The sequence below is a fragment of the Lottia gigantea genome (assembly GCF_000327385.1).
Source record: "Lottia gigantea unplaced genomic scaffold LOTGIsca_17, whole genome shotgun sequence".
Classification (NCBI taxonomy): Eukaryota; Metazoa; Mollusca; class Gastropoda; family Lottiidae; genus Lottia; species Lottia gigantea.
This window is the reverse complement of record NW_008708133.1, coordinates 2,755,892-2,771,361: the sequence shown is the minus strand read 5'-3', so window position 1 is coordinate 2,771,361 and position 15,470 is coordinate 2,755,892. Positions and strand designations below refer to the sequence as shown.

The window sequence follows — 15,470 nt, the reverse complement described above, 5'->3', positions numbered from 1 at the left end:
TTGAAAGTAACAGATTAGGGTTTTGTTATCTTTTGAGTTATTTATGTCATTATTTCTACAGGTCCTGGTAAAGGTTCAGGTTTACAAGAACAAGCTTCAGTAGTAGTAGAAACAGTAACTAAAACTAGTACAACAACTAAATTTAGTGGTATTCAAAGATTTAGTTCTGATGCCAGTAAGGTTACTTGTAAAGGAAATGGTTTACAGAAGGCTGTTAGAAATAAACCAACAGCATTTACCGTAGATACATCTGGTGCAGGTATGTTTTATAATATTATCAAATGTTAACTCAACAAGGATAAAGACAGTGATTTCATAAGAGCAAGATTACTTGTTCATAGTACTTTTTATATAGAACAATGTAATCTTTAGATATAATAAGATAAGGTAACTTAGATTGCTGTAGACTGATGATGAAGATTGAAATAATTTATATATTTTTCAGGTAATAACATCTTATATATTGGTATGATGGGTCCTAAAGGTCCATGTGAAGAATTAACAGTAAAACATCAAGGCAATAACCAATATTCAGTTAATTATATAGTGAAAGAGATTGGTACCTATATGCTCATGGTGAAATGGGGAGATACCGATATTCCTGGAAGTCCTTTCACTGTGGAATGTCAGTAAAAAAATATGTAATAAGAAATAATATATATTGTTCATGACATAATCTCATCAACAACTGCCTGCTTCCTCAACCAACTTCTTAACAAATTATGGCCAGTGCTTTTCAAATACGCTGAATCATGTTTGAAATTTTTTATGTTGTTAATCGATAATTTGGGAACCATAAATTTGCTGTAAGAATTGGTTGTAGACTTTGGGACATGTGCACCATTTGTCCTTGGATACAAATATTTCTCAAGATTTATGCTGCTTAATCAAGTTAGTCTATGAATGAAGTTTAAGAGGCTTGCTTTGCTTTGAAATACAATATTTGAAATACAAATGGTGCATGTGACCCTAACTCTTTTCAATAAGATCATTATTGGGTGTAGGTCAGCTGTTTAAATCAAAGACAAAATGTCCAAAATAAATCAAAGGCATTATTTTTAATAAAGATTTCTATTTTCCATCACTTTATTCATTATGCTATGCAATCAAATTTACTCCAAATTAAGAATCCTTTTCACTAGAATATTGGTGCAAAGTTTCTTATTCTTTGGTGTTGGAACAAAGACAATTATTTTATAATTTTTGTTATATTTAGGTTTGGGATTTGTAATTATTATTATCATTATTATTATTTTTATTAAAGCATAAAGTGTCTTATTTAACCAACTTTTTCTGATGTAGTTATAAAAGTAAAATATACCCCTAATTCAATAATGACCGGACTATATTTGCCAGTGAATTGTTTGTTTCTTACTTTGTTTTTGAAGAAATCAAATCTCTTTGCTTGAAGATCTGAATGTAATATAATTTTTCATTGCTACATTTTTTATCAACATTGGATTGTTAACCAAATATCTTGGGTCAAAAGAAGTTCATTTTCTTTCTTTTGTCTATTATTTGTGTTTTTTTGTTTGTGAGAGAAAAACATTTAAAATTGTGTTGAATTATATTAGTGATTACGCTCATGCATAATTTATATAATGGAAGATATATTTATTAATTATTATTATATGAATTAATAAAATGAAAGTTATTCTAGGATACGATAAAATGTTTTTCATTTCATATATCTTGACTATATATATCAGTGAGAAAAAGAACATTATCAAGACTGTTTAAAATTTCTCCAAATTTGCAACTAGAATAGTTGTCTAACATTATTAAGGCAGACATGAGCCAGTTGAAGGCGATTCTGAAGTTCTAGGTTTTCCTTGTTTGTTAGATATATTTTTTAAAGGTTTTGTAATTGAGCATGCCTCTGTTTGAACACTTCTCATTTTTTTTATAGTTGAAACTCGCTCAACAAATTTGCTTCTGCCAAATTTTGCCATGATTTATATTATATTGTTAAATTGCTGCTGATTTCATATTTTGTAGGCAAACTTATTTATCAATAAAATATTCTTTTTCACATACAAAATAAGTCTTTTGATTACCAGGAATCAAGTATTTTATCAAGTTTCACCAACATTGGATCTCAGGTTATTGTCATGTGAAGAAGAAAGTTGACAAATGGTGGTTGCATCAAGAAATTAGGAAATTGACTTTGATATAAGTTATCTCATCATAATCTTAGTAAATCCAAATCAGAATTCTTATCACATGTATTTTATTGGGCATAAAATAATGTGGCTTTCATACAGCTAGCAACATCACTGATGGTGAAAATCAAAAGAACTTAACTTTAACTGTTCCCCTTTACATACTCTCAACAAGAGGTCATCTCAAAGGTTATACACCCTTGGCCTCAACACATACCATCAACAGTGCAATAGCTTACAAGTGTATTTTTGCTATCTATCAAACTGTTCATTTACAATTCATTGACACTTAAAATACATATGTAGATATCGATTCACCTCGATTTCAACACCTCCACCAACATGTGAAGTAAAGAAATGCCTTCGAGAAAATTGTGGTACCTGTGACTACCTTATTGAAGGACACAGCATAGAATTTCGGAAACATGGGGCCTTTCATGTTAAAGCAAATTTAACATGTGCTTTCTGAAATGTTATCTATGTAATAACGTGCCCTGGTTGTAAGGAGCAGTACATCGGACAGACGGAATATTTGAGAGAGGGTTAGGGTTCATAATTCACAAATTACACCCAGAATATACAAATACTGTGAGTAAACACATGGATGAATGTACCCTTGATCTTACCAAATTCAAAATATTTCCGTTCTATCAGCTCCTAAACAATTGTGAAAAAGAGAACCTTAAAAGAGGAATATTTTATTCAAAAATATAAACCTTTATTGAATAAGTGATAAATTTCTCTTCTTATTTCATTTTTAGTGAATGATTGATTAATTTATGCATATTTCATTCATATAATATTCATTCATTCATATTCCTCCATGATGACGTCATAATTGATTTATGTAAATTTCATTGTTACTATGTAATGTCTCCCTGAAGATACTACTGAAACATGTAGGAGATTAAATCTTGGTGTTATTTTGTTATTTACTTAATTTATATACTACTGTGCATCAGAAACAATCTACTATACTCATATATATATAACAGAGATTGATTAAATTTCAGTCTGCTTTCACTATTACATTCTCAAGGTCAATAATTCAAAAACCGTTTACTGAAAATCTGCAAGAATCAACCTTAGTATATCAAATACATAAGCAAATTTTCATTTTAAATTATTCAATTCAAGGGAAATAACTGGCAAAACTTATTTCAAAATGGCAAAAGAACACCTCAATGTTAGGTTGTATAACTAAGTATACAACCTACACAAAAAATTCATGAAATTTGGAGGAAACTAATGTAGGTAACAATGGTCTTAAGCAGTAACGCTTTTAAATATTGCCAAGAACTCAAATTTAACCTTTATCTTAGGACAATTTATGTTATACACATACCACATTTCATCAAATCAGTTAAAAACTTTGATTTTAGAGCATTTATCGGTTTAAGTTTGAATAGATCGAATAATAACCATCTGGAGAAATAGGTGCTCAAAATATATACAGCTAAATAGTGAGATAAGGGTGGTAGCCACATGGGTTGACACTTGTTGGAAGAAGCCAGCAATCAGCTGACATGACACGAACAATGAAATAACAGTTCACTGACCAGCACAAGAGGTTGTGTTGGAATTTTTGAGCCACAACAACATAGTGAGATATAAAAACAGTATAACTGGTTAAAATTGTTTTAATAAGAGATAATATACTAGGAAATATTTAATGTTGTTTGATGAGCAGCTGATGTATTTATCTTTAATATTTCACGAAGAGCCATGGTAGCATAAGCTGCTGGTGGTAGAGAAAATTCTATTTTTAATGCTTTGAATTTACCATCTGAAAAGATAGATAGGCTTCATAAAAAATCTTGAAAAAAATAAATATTATTGAAAAAATAAAACTGTTATATCAAATTTGAACACTATATTTCCAAAAACATTGGTTAGTCAAGTGCAGACAAAGGGGAGGATTTAAAACCATAAATAATTAAAATGAAAGTACTAATAACTGTACCTGGTATAGATATAGGTTCAGGTTCACCATTAAGTCTATCTAAATCACTAGTAGTTAATGATATAGTAGTATCATTATATAATAATATATCTTTATCTACATTATTAGGTTTAACTAATATCTTTCTGTATGTACCAGATAATGAATATTCTCTACAATATAAATTATTTCAAATCATACATTGGGATTGTTGATTAGAATAAAATAAAATAAGTTACAAAGTCCAACCACTGTTAAAAAAGTACAGCACAGCTGAGCTTGATGCATATATAAGAACTTACCTGATGATACATAAGAACTTACCTGATGATATATAAGAACTTACCTGATGATATATAAGAACTTACCTGATGATATATAAGAACTTACCTGATGATACATAAGAACTTGTCTGATGATATATAAGAACTTACCTGATGATATATAAGAACTCGTCTGATGCATTAGCAAACTTCATGGAAGCATTTATGATTCAAATCATATTCTCTTCAGTAAAATCAATGAGTTTGTCTGTTGGACTAGAGTTATATTAACTATATAATAAAAGTTAGCATACCTTTGTTTTGTTCTCATAGTAGATAATTCAATAGAGTCTTTCAGTAACATTTCTTTATAGCATTCACCAACTGAAAAATAACCAGGTAGAAATTTAAAGTAAGGGGAAATCCTCTACTCTACTAAAATGTAATTTCACCTTAAAACCTCAAACTCTCATAAGATTGATACAGTGACCAAAATTAGCCAGTAACTTTCACTGAACAGCTTTTTGAAAAAGAAAAATTCCTTACAAGGCATGAGGTTCTTGGACCAGGAATCTTGATTACTCTAAATCTTTGTAGACCAAAGCCTCACTTTAACTTAAACAAATCATATTGTATACATACTATTATTTTGAGGATAAACCATATTATAACCAGGTAATGGTAATACTACATCATATATTGTATATTTATCTATATTATCTTTACTTATAAAAATTGGTGTTTCCTTCTCATCTGACCCTAGACAAAAACATAATGACATAACCAATATCTGACACTCTGATTCATATGTACAACAATTTAAATACATTCATTATATAAGTAGGATGAAAAAATTGAGACAAATACAAATATAAACACTTTTAAAGAAACATTATCAGCTGAATAGCAATGACTGGCTCTGAACAACATCTGATGTTTTTTATATAAAATAGAACATTCTGCTATCAAATACATTTTATGACATCACTATCACAAATGTTAATATTATCCAAGGACCTCCAAAATAGTGATATCAAAAATACCACACACAACTGACTGAAAGTGCAAATCCATTATATCAGTTTCCTGAATACCCATAAAAAATTTATTAATTAATAAATAATATACCAGGTAGTACCCATGATTCATATTGTAACAAAAGTTATAAATATCAAACCTTCTTTATCAGAATTTCCATGATTTTGAAAGACTAGATCTCCCTCAGTAATATTGAAACCATATAATTGAATACGTTTAGATACCACAGTATTCCAGATATAACTCTGATAACTATGTACATATAATAACCGGGTATTACGAGGAATCTTAAATAAAAATAACATAAAAACCTGAATCTGAATTAGGATGCTCTTAGCAGAGCATGTTTGACAATATTATAATTATGAAAAAGATAACATGTGAAACATATCTCAGTGATATTCATTAGGCTTCCCATTTAAAACATGTAAATTCATGAATTATGACAAGTGATACATAGCTAAAATCATATAAGGTGTCACATTCTGACCAACAATTTTGGAACTTCTTTCACTTGAATCAGATATACATGTACCATTAGTCAAAGAGAGACACTTATCAATTAGTCAATGGAAAATGATTGGGGGATGGGGGCTGCTCAATCATAGTTGACAAAAATCATAGGTGCAGACAGAATTCAAAATGTTGGAGAAGGAAATTAATCAAGTGCTCCCAAGTATTAGTCAAAGGGAGATAAGAACTAGATACTTACTGCCTGCAAAGCATTATAGAACATATTAGCACCGTGTTTAGAAAGCACATATAAAACATTTTGTTCTATACTATGATGTGGTGGTAATTTTTTTAGCATTTCTTTACTATCTTTAGTTTCTTGCCATATTTTTCTACATTCTACCATACTCTCATCATCTGTTACAGAAAGCCAAATCAAGTTAATGTGAGAGAAGTACAGTACAGATTTTCATTCAAGAATGCTTTACAATTGAATCTTAAAACTTTATCCTACATCTGATATTTTGAACTTGATATAATGAACTTATAAAACTTCAACATACCTAAATTGAACATATAAGTAAAATGTTCTTTTATCAGTGTAAACTACGTTCACATTGGGACTCTTCAGAGTAGTTTCATTAGCTTTACTAAATCTGGACTAAAATAAAACTACTTACCACCATCTCTAGGTCTCAGTAATAAATCTACAGCTAGTTCATAATTTCCAAGTAATATAGCTCTTCCTATATCATGTGTAGATATTGTTGTTGTACCAAATCTCTGCATACCAAAATAATTAATAAAACCTTTAGATTTCAGAGATTTTACAGCTTTTTCTATGACTTCATTTTCAGCTTCCACATTCCTATACATAATAAATAAATAAAAAATAATCCTATTTGAGGTTTGTAGAAATTATTTAACTTAAAAGGCTCAATGAATTAACGATGTAAGCTAGATTATAGACTTCTAGAGCTGAAGTGAAACTAGTCTCTATTTACAATATAACAGTCTAAGTTAGAGGTCGTACTATGACTAAAGTTGAACTTTGGCTAAAGTCTGACTTTATAAAGTAAAGATACAGTTGGACTTCATCTTAACTTTATTTGTTACGCACAGCTTCTTCTATGGTCAAACTTAACAAAGTATTGGTTTTGTACCAAAAGTATGGAAGACCAGTGTTGACATTGATACTTATTCCAGATTGCATCGAATCACACATGCAGTTGCACTATCAAATAGTATAAACTTCGACACTCATTCATTCAAAGCTATGAATTGACACAAATTGTGGGGGAAGTAAAATACAATATGTAATATTTTTTTTTTACTTTTTTGTCTGGGATGCCAGTAAAAGAATATGCACTATGATATCAGGGTAAATGCATCTTATGTCCAAAATAATTATCGGTAATTTTTCATGGTGTTGCTCGTTTAGCAATACATGAACATTTAGTTGAGATTGGTTCATTATGATGGGGTTGTTTATCAGTTACCTTGTCCATTTTCATTCGCATCTATAAACTATCTCATGGGAAATGTTATATTTCGTTCCGAATTATTCTCTGGATTCACTGTGTTAAAATATCCAATGGCATCCCCGTTATGTAACCATCAGCTTGACGTTCGAATTTTGAGCGAAATGTCGAATATTTGGTGTTGCCCAAGGCCATCTTGCTACGCTATCGCCAACCACATGAATATTAATTGATAGCCAACCTTTGCAGTTTCTGAAAATTTGTGGTTGCTATTGCTCATGGAAAGTCAGCCAAATCGTAGACTCCATGTCGAACTCCGGAAATTTTCAATTTCGGTTGAAATTTATATAATATCTGTGGCTAATTATTGTCATTGATATCATTTTGACAGTTATCCCGACAGTAGACTGGTAGATGCTCAATATTTCCATTAAAAAGAGTGTAAAGAGGTTTTTCTAAATTTGTAAGTATCGGGGACGATTTTAAATCAGACATACTCTGTGGTTCCTGCAATTCCACTAAAACTAAGAGTATGATGACATCACTAATCGCAAATTACCTTTAGCGATAAAGCATATTTTGTGACTTCATCAAACAAGTATTTTTAGTGCAATTGCATGAACTGTAGATGTCTGTACCAAATTTGAAAATTGGAAAGGTGCAGATTCTATCAGTGTCCCTGCTACACATAAAGATAGCTTGCCAGGCAAGGTAATAAACGCCCACTGGCAGCTTTCATTTTAAATAAAGATAGCTTGCCAGGCAAGGTAATATACGCCCACTGGCAGCTTTGATTTTGAACTTAAATATTTAGCAGTACAGTAACAATCACCAGTATGAAATATTCAACCTTCAGTCATACACTTCTTTTGAACTCTTTAGTGCGATACTGAATAATATTGAGTATGAGTTATTGCCCTAGTTCTTGAAAACGTGTTCAATCTTTAGCTCGTGAAAACTCTACAAGACAAATATTCAATCTTCAGCGCGGTAATGAATAATAAAACCAAGTTTTGTCCAAATTTGGCAAGAATCATGCCTTCTAGAGTTTTTATGAGCTACAAATTGAATGGGTTTTTATGATCAAGGGCAGTAACTCATACTAAATATTTTTTCGATTTTTCTCATTTTCAATAGGCTTTGTCCATGGGTGATAATAAACACACAAGCCAAATTTCGTTAAAATCCATCAAGAATTGTGCCTTCTAGAGTGTTTACAACGCATTTTCAAGAATAAGGGCAATAACTCATTCTCAATATTTTTAGATTCTTCTGATTTTCAATAGGGTTCATCCTTGGGCGATAACCAACACTCAAGCCAAATTTCGTTAAAATCTGTCAAGAATTGTCCCTTCTAGAGTGTTTACAAGCTAAAACACGTTTTCAAGAACAATGGCAATAACTCATACTAAATATTTTTCAATTTTTCTGTTTTTCAATACGGTTTATCCATGGGTGATAACCAACACTCATGCCAAGTTTCGTCAAAATCCGTCAAGAATTGTGCCTTCTAGACTGTTTAGCCAAAGTCACATACTGAGGTAACTTTACCACAGCTTTCATTTTATAATAATTTTTTTCAGTAAATGTTAAGTATGACGGTGCATATTTAAAGTTCAACTCAAGTCCAACTTTAGTCAAAGTATAGTACAAGTGCTGCATATGGCCCCAAGTATTGAACTGCCTCATTCAAACATCCCAAAAACCTAGTCAAATATATTCACTCACCTTAAAACTATAGTAAAATGGTTTCCTTTAGCCTGGCCTAGTCTCAGCGGTGAACTCACATACCTAAAAAAAATAATATACTGCTAAATGTTTTTAAACTGTAAAAACATATTTCCAAAAACATCAAACCTTTTTCTTAACAATGAGAAATTGTCAACTTACTGGAAATTTCCAAAGCCCATATTTCTCAGGATATCATTTAAACTTTTTATTCTCTCAGCCTCCACTCTGTAAAGAGAAGATTCTGATGTTTATTTGACATACATTATCCAATATATAGAAACAAGGCACACTGCCATAAGCACTGGTAAAGCATTAAGAAATGGACAGCATCTGTTCATATAACAAACATGCAATATAGAAATATGGATGTGAACAGTTGAAAAACATTCGTTTAATTGGAAATATTGTCAAATAATAATTTTTATCAGATCACCAAACCATATCATATTCACATTCAAATCTAAATAAAATCCTTTCAAAGAGTAAATTGTTTTCTAACTCACTTAAAAACTGTTATTTCTTGTGTTGTTTTAGCTCTTTTATCTTTTGTTCCAGCATAGGAAAATAGATTGGCATTCAGTCTACAAAACAAAGTAGCATGTTGAATGACAAAAATTCAGTCTATAGATGCTTGTTTTACTGTTATGTAGTTTTGTGTACCAGAAAGCCTGATAAATTTTCTATGAATTTCAAATGAAAACTAAAAAACATGTTTAGAAGTACTGACCTCATATTTTTAGAAATCAAACTAATTGTATCCATAGTATCTTTATTTTCTTTATATAAAACAAATTTACAATATTTAGGTCTGCTAGCTGCCCACCTGGAATCCCGCTTAGCTGTGTAAAAATTTAAAAATATCTATGAAAATGGAAAACAAGAATATCAATCTCCATTAATGCTGCCAAATGATCATGGCATCCATTTTCAAAGGATATGCTAAAAATTGAAAGAATTATCGAAATTATCAAGCTATTATTTTATCTTTTACACTGTACTGAATACTGAAATTTTGGTCTTAAAATAGCCATAGTGAAAAAAATACAATTAAAAGTTATATAAAATACCTTTAGATTTTGGATAAATAACTTTTATTACTTTAGACTTCCCATTGTCACCATCCACTGTAGAACTTTCTAGTAAGGCATAATGTTCTCGAATAGCTAAATGTATTTTGGTCCGGGCTTCTTTATTGTCTTCTACCTACAAGATAAAAATAGGTTTGATTCCAGTATTTTGAGAGCTATGAACCATACTTTAAGCTTGACTACTATAAATACAATATTTTCAGTGACTGATCTACTTTACCCTCAAAATATCAAATACACATGTATTGAAATTCAAAGAGCTATGCAGTGTACTCTATGATATCCGACACTTGAGTATAACGACATTCTCCGTAATCTCACATTTTTTCTGGTGCCGATGGATTTCCTTCTTATGTCTATAAAAGTATTCCGTCATTCTGTGTATTCCGAATTACGACACTAATCAGGGGTCCCAAAAACTTCAAAAATTTTGTCTAAATCGACATTTTGCCATATTAATCAATTATCACTAATTAGATAATCCCATGTATTATTGATAATCCAACATAAAAACAAAGTTTGCTTAATTACAATGCTGATCGTCTTGTGCCTGTTCTGATGTGTCTCTGGATATGATCAGTAACTTTGACAATAATGAAAAGATGCTGTGCCCTACGTAGAAAAATATAGCTATGAAATTTGGTTTTTTGAACAACAATAAGCAGCATTTTAAAACGTGGAGAAGAATCTTTAAAAAAGGTTTGCCGACAATACAAATTCAAATAAAAAAAAAAGCATGTACAGTATCTCAAAATATGATTAATTAAATAATAATAATATACAACTGAAGTGTCTTTTATTATTGTCTTATACTGAAAGGTACCGTAGAATCTTATCTGAGTCATTGGGCAATATATATAGTAACATGTTGAAAAATGTCGAAACTTTGAGTACTTCGACACTCTCGCTAATCCAACATTGTTTCCCGGTCCGAATGTTGGATTACACAGAGTATAATGTATTATTTTGTGGTACAGTGTTAATTATCAGAATTATAAAGTATCTATTAAAACAACTAAATACCTGTATTAAAACTGATTGTTCATAATCTGTATTTTCTACCATATCATGTAATTTTTTCTGATCTTCTTCATTAATTACATTTACATCTGTTTCAAACTACAATGATACAATTCAAAGGTTGTGTTCCACAAAAAAGTAATCTGTTAACTCGCAGAATTTGTGGAAATGGAAAAAATAAATATTGAAAATACAGCTAGTTGATTGTAATTTCTTTAGAATTATGTTTTTCACCATGAACAATACAAACAAATATACATATATATATATACAGCACAAATATATAGTCTTATATAGAAACATTTTTCTGTCTTACAAGCTTAGTTTCACAAACCTTTTCTTGTTGAGGCAGATCAAAGGATGTTAAATGGACAATTTCACCATTGCTGTTAATTTCATTCACTATAAAATCTGAATATCTGAAAGATGTGGAAGGGGATGATTTATGTGAATTTATGTTTATAGTCCTCAGTAGTACTAGAAATGAATGAAAATCGCAGAATTCCTTCAAATATATCGCAAAACTAGGTATTTATTTTCGTATTTCTATAGCTGTCTTTTCTATATATTATGACAGTACGATATCTCAAAAAAAGACCACTTGTTTTTTTAACATTCAAACAGATCATTCTGGACACACGGATTTGAAGGCTCAAATTTTGATGATGAGCTGTGAACACATAACTGATTGGCTTAGCAAAACAATTGCGTTTCTGAGACTAAGGTATAATTGGTCAAATGGCGCACGTCTCTTTTAAGTATTCTATAGGTTGTTCTTGTTTATCTCTAATATTGTCTTACCTGACATCAAAACATCATTGACATCAAAAGTCATCAATGCATGGAAGTCTCCATTTTTTCAAGTCATAGATAGATGATGATAAAATAGCAATATTTCAGGCAAACTAGTAAAAGAAATGAGGACTATTTGTATATCTAATACTCAAAGAGAGCAGGCCTCATGAGCTGATTATTTTGCTTGAAAAAGCATATTGTGTTAGATTCTGTGGGTACAATACTAATACTATTATTAAAAATTAAAAATATGAAATCATTATTGTGAAGAATACCTTTGTTTGATTATAGCGGAAAATCCCCTGTGATCACTGATATATTCTGTAATACCAACATCTTCTTCTGTAATAGGTTTCTGTACAGCCTTCTCTGGGGAATTATCTTCACCTTTGACTTCATTATTAGTTTCATTGTCTATTTCAGTTTTCTGCTTTTTACTTGGAGGTTCATTAGACTTGGAATCTATTTCTTTCTTAGTTTCTTCCATTGTTTTGGTATTAAGATTGAAGTAGTTCATAAAAACACCTATTTTATTGGTGCATTTTAATTAAACCAAATTGCTCTCATTGACAGGATCTTGATTATCTGTAAATTATTAACATAAATGGTGCAATGGGAAGAAAACAGTGTGATCTATATAAAGTTGACAATATTTTGTTCCCATTGCCACTATTTTATTAATATTGACAGCAGCTTGTGTTTCATGGATATAATCAGTAGTTTATGTTCACTCAGTATGTTGGAGAGCAGAAATCCCATCAGAAAATAATTATTTCAGACTTTGACCATTGAATAGCATCAAGAAGCCTTATCAATCACTTACATCAGAGCATTATTACACTAGGCATCCCTTCATGCCTTTGATAAGCGTCTTGTCATCAATAAACCGAGGACGAGGTCGTGTGTGTACAGACTGTGCAAAAATGAAATGAAATGAATGGAGTTTTACGTCACACCAATGCAGGGATTTAACCCTGGACCTTCAGGTTAACGAGCAAGCATCTAAGTCACTGAGCCACTGCCGCTCCCTACACTACAGACAGTGCAGATTAAAGATCTAAAGACAGTTCATTATTGGAAAAGAGTAGGCTAATGCAGCTGTCCTTTCAAAATTTCCCTAACTGCACACTGCATGGCCTTGTCCGTCCTCAGTATCTCAATTAGGTGCAGAAAAGTAGGACCTTGAATAGTTTCAAGATAATTAGAGACTAAATGATCATGGCTATATTGTTATTTCTCCGTGGATTGCATGCTTTCCACTAAAATAGTCAAACACTAGAAACTGTCACGACATCACACAAATACCTTTACGGGATTAAAAAAATAGTTGGTTAAAAATCATGTGCAGATGAACATTCTTCAATAACATGAATAATTATTGCAATGTAGATTTGGAAATTTTCGTCACTTGTTATCGTGAGAGTGATCTCCCCTTAATTTATACTTGATCCTCCAGATGACTTAAATGGTTACGTTTTATAGTTACAACTGTGAAAATATCAAATGAACTGAATACTTTTGTGAGAATGATGTTGAAAAAAGAGAGAGTTTCAGATCAGGATTTTCGTATTGACTGTAGAGATTCCCAGACACTTATCAGAAGAAGTAAAGGCATCCGGTCTCTTGGATTTTCACGGATTGTCCAGTCTTTAATCATTTCTAATACGTACCCGATGCGTTATTTTAACACGAAACCGTATCTTAATTGAAAAAATATACAATCTTACAAACGCACTGTACTAACGACAAAAATAATAAATAATTATAAAACAGAATAATAATGGAATTACAAAGATTACCCAAACTGGAAATTTTTTGGAATGGCCTTGTCGGCATTGGCAGCATTGCAACCGTATGCTATCAGGTTTATTCCGATTCAAGAAAATACTTTTCAAGGCTAGACTTTGACAATTTCATACCCGGCTGGAACATTTTACCTTACCAAAAGGATGTTTCAAATTTTGAATGGAATTTTTGGTTTCGGTACTTCTGGAAAATATTACCTTGGTTCTTGCTGTACAGCTCACTGGGATTGGTGTCGCAATTGCTGAAGATACGACGACGCAGATGTTATATTATGCTAACGGCATTGTCTCTGTGTTGTTTGACATATTTGCTTGGTGTTAAAATAATAGCCTTTTACCTGTTACATTGTTCAATTGCATTCGCATCATCTTGTACAGGAAATAAGATAGTAGTATGGGGGACAACATTATCGCTTTTATCAACGTTGAATATCGAAATGTTTAATGCAAATTTCATGCGACATGTTTACAATGCTTCTGAAGATAGTGAGGGAAAGAATTACTATCTTTTCGTCTTCTGTCTAGCTTTAATTAATTTAAGATACATAAGTTTTTCTTTGGAAAGATGCGACTCTCAAACGTCAAAATCGGGTTTTATAGACATGATAATATATGTGTTTTACTTGCCACTCTTTTTTACTGGTCCTGTTCTGACTTACGATTTATTTCTAAAACAAATTATTCAAGATCCACCACCTTGGACATTTATTAGAATTAAACAGAGTCTATTTAATTTTGCACGTGTGCTGGTTTGGGTAGCATTCAACGAATTTATCCTCCATTTCCTGTATTTTGGTGCCATTCACCAACGTCTTGATGTTCTTCAAGAAATATCTTTATGGACACTAGTCGGCCTTGCCTACTGCGAGGGTCAATTCTTTATGAATAAATACCTTGTGATATATGAATTACCTGGTCAGCTGGCCAAATTAGAAGGAATTGAAGCACCACGAGGACCAAAGTGTATATCATACATTTACAGATATTCAGATTTGTGGAAAACTTTTGATAAAGGCTTTTATAATTTCTTAAAACGATACGTATACATTCCTGTAGGTGGTTCCAGGAATGGGTTATTAAGACAGCTATTTGGTTCCTTTATATGCTTTATGTTTATATTTATTTGGCACGGTGCTGAGTTTTATCTCTTTATGTGGTGTATTTTAAATTATGTAGGCTGTACAGTTGAGTTTTTTGGAGATTGGTTCGTGAACACATCGTATACTCAAAAATACATCAATAAAATCAGTGTATATAATCGCAATCGTTTAAAAGGATTGTTATCCGTACCCCTTTATTTAGTTTCATCAATGGGAATCTTTGTATTTTTCAATGGCAGTAGTGTTGGTAGAATATTTTTCTACCGGTTGCTTGTTAATATTACATGGCCATCGTTTATGTTTTTTCTCTATCTTTTATATTGTAATATACAAAATGCCATTCAAGTACAATATTTCATGGTGCAACGAACAAAATCCAAATTCACTTAATATTGATAAGATTAAACTTGCTATAAAATGTGTTCTTTGAATTAAAATACTTGTGGGGAGCAAATCTGATTTTCGGGAAATTTATAAAGAGAAAGGGGTTTGACCAACTTGCCAAATAATTTTGGAAACCATAACCTTGAATAAATAAGACAATTTATGGATAGATACTTCTAGAATATTTATTACTTCACGTTTCAATGTG

The 15,470-nt window shown here is 31.2% G+C and overlaps 3 protein-coding genes across 3 annotated transcripts in view; 2 read left to right on the top strand and 1 right to left on the bottom strand.

Moving 5' to 3' along the window:
* LOTGIDRAFT_158607 (hypothetical protein) overlaps nucleotides 1-633 on the top strand; it is a gene marked incomplete at both ends in the record, with an annotated part of 32,756 nt that extends 32,123 nt beyond the window's left edge. The window contains 2 exons of the mRNA XM_009051756.1: nucleotides 62-259; nucleotides 446-633. Of these exons, the coding sequence (XP_009050004.1) occupies nucleotides 62-259; nucleotides 446-633 (386 nt within the window). The remainder of the gene's footprint in view (nucleotides 1-61; nucleotides 260-445) is intronic.
* A 3,187-nt stretch (nucleotides 634-3,820) lies between these two features.
* Nucleotides 3,821-12,460, bottom strand: LOTGIDRAFT_113644 (hypothetical protein; the record flags this gene model as incomplete). The annotated part of the gene is made up of 15 exons (XM_009051755.1): nucleotides 3,821-3,948; nucleotides 4,126-4,277; nucleotides 4,682-4,751; nucleotides 5,010-5,115; nucleotides 5,579-5,692; nucleotides 6,118-6,275; nucleotides 6,539-6,726; nucleotides 9,068-9,130; nucleotides 9,230-9,295; nucleotides 9,574-9,651; nucleotides 9,798-9,909; nucleotides 10,138-10,269; nucleotides 11,175-11,277; nucleotides 11,495-11,597; nucleotides 12,249-12,460. The coding sequence occupies 15 exons, from the start codon at nucleotides 12,458-12,460 to the stop codon at nucleotides 3,821-3,823; spliced, it is 1,785 nt and encodes a 594-aa protein (XP_009050003.1).
* Nucleotides 12,461-13,753: 1,293 nt separating this feature from the next.
* Nucleotides 13,754-15,268, top strand: LOTGIDRAFT_113414 (hypothetical protein; the record flags this gene model as incomplete). Its single annotated transcript, XM_009051754.1, has 1 exon — nucleotides 13,754-15,268. The coding sequence occupies one exon, from the start codon at nucleotides 13,754-13,756 to the stop codon at nucleotides 15,266-15,268; it is 1,515 nt and encodes a 504-aa protein (XP_009050002.1).
* Nucleotides 15,269-15,470: the final 202 nt, after the last annotated feature.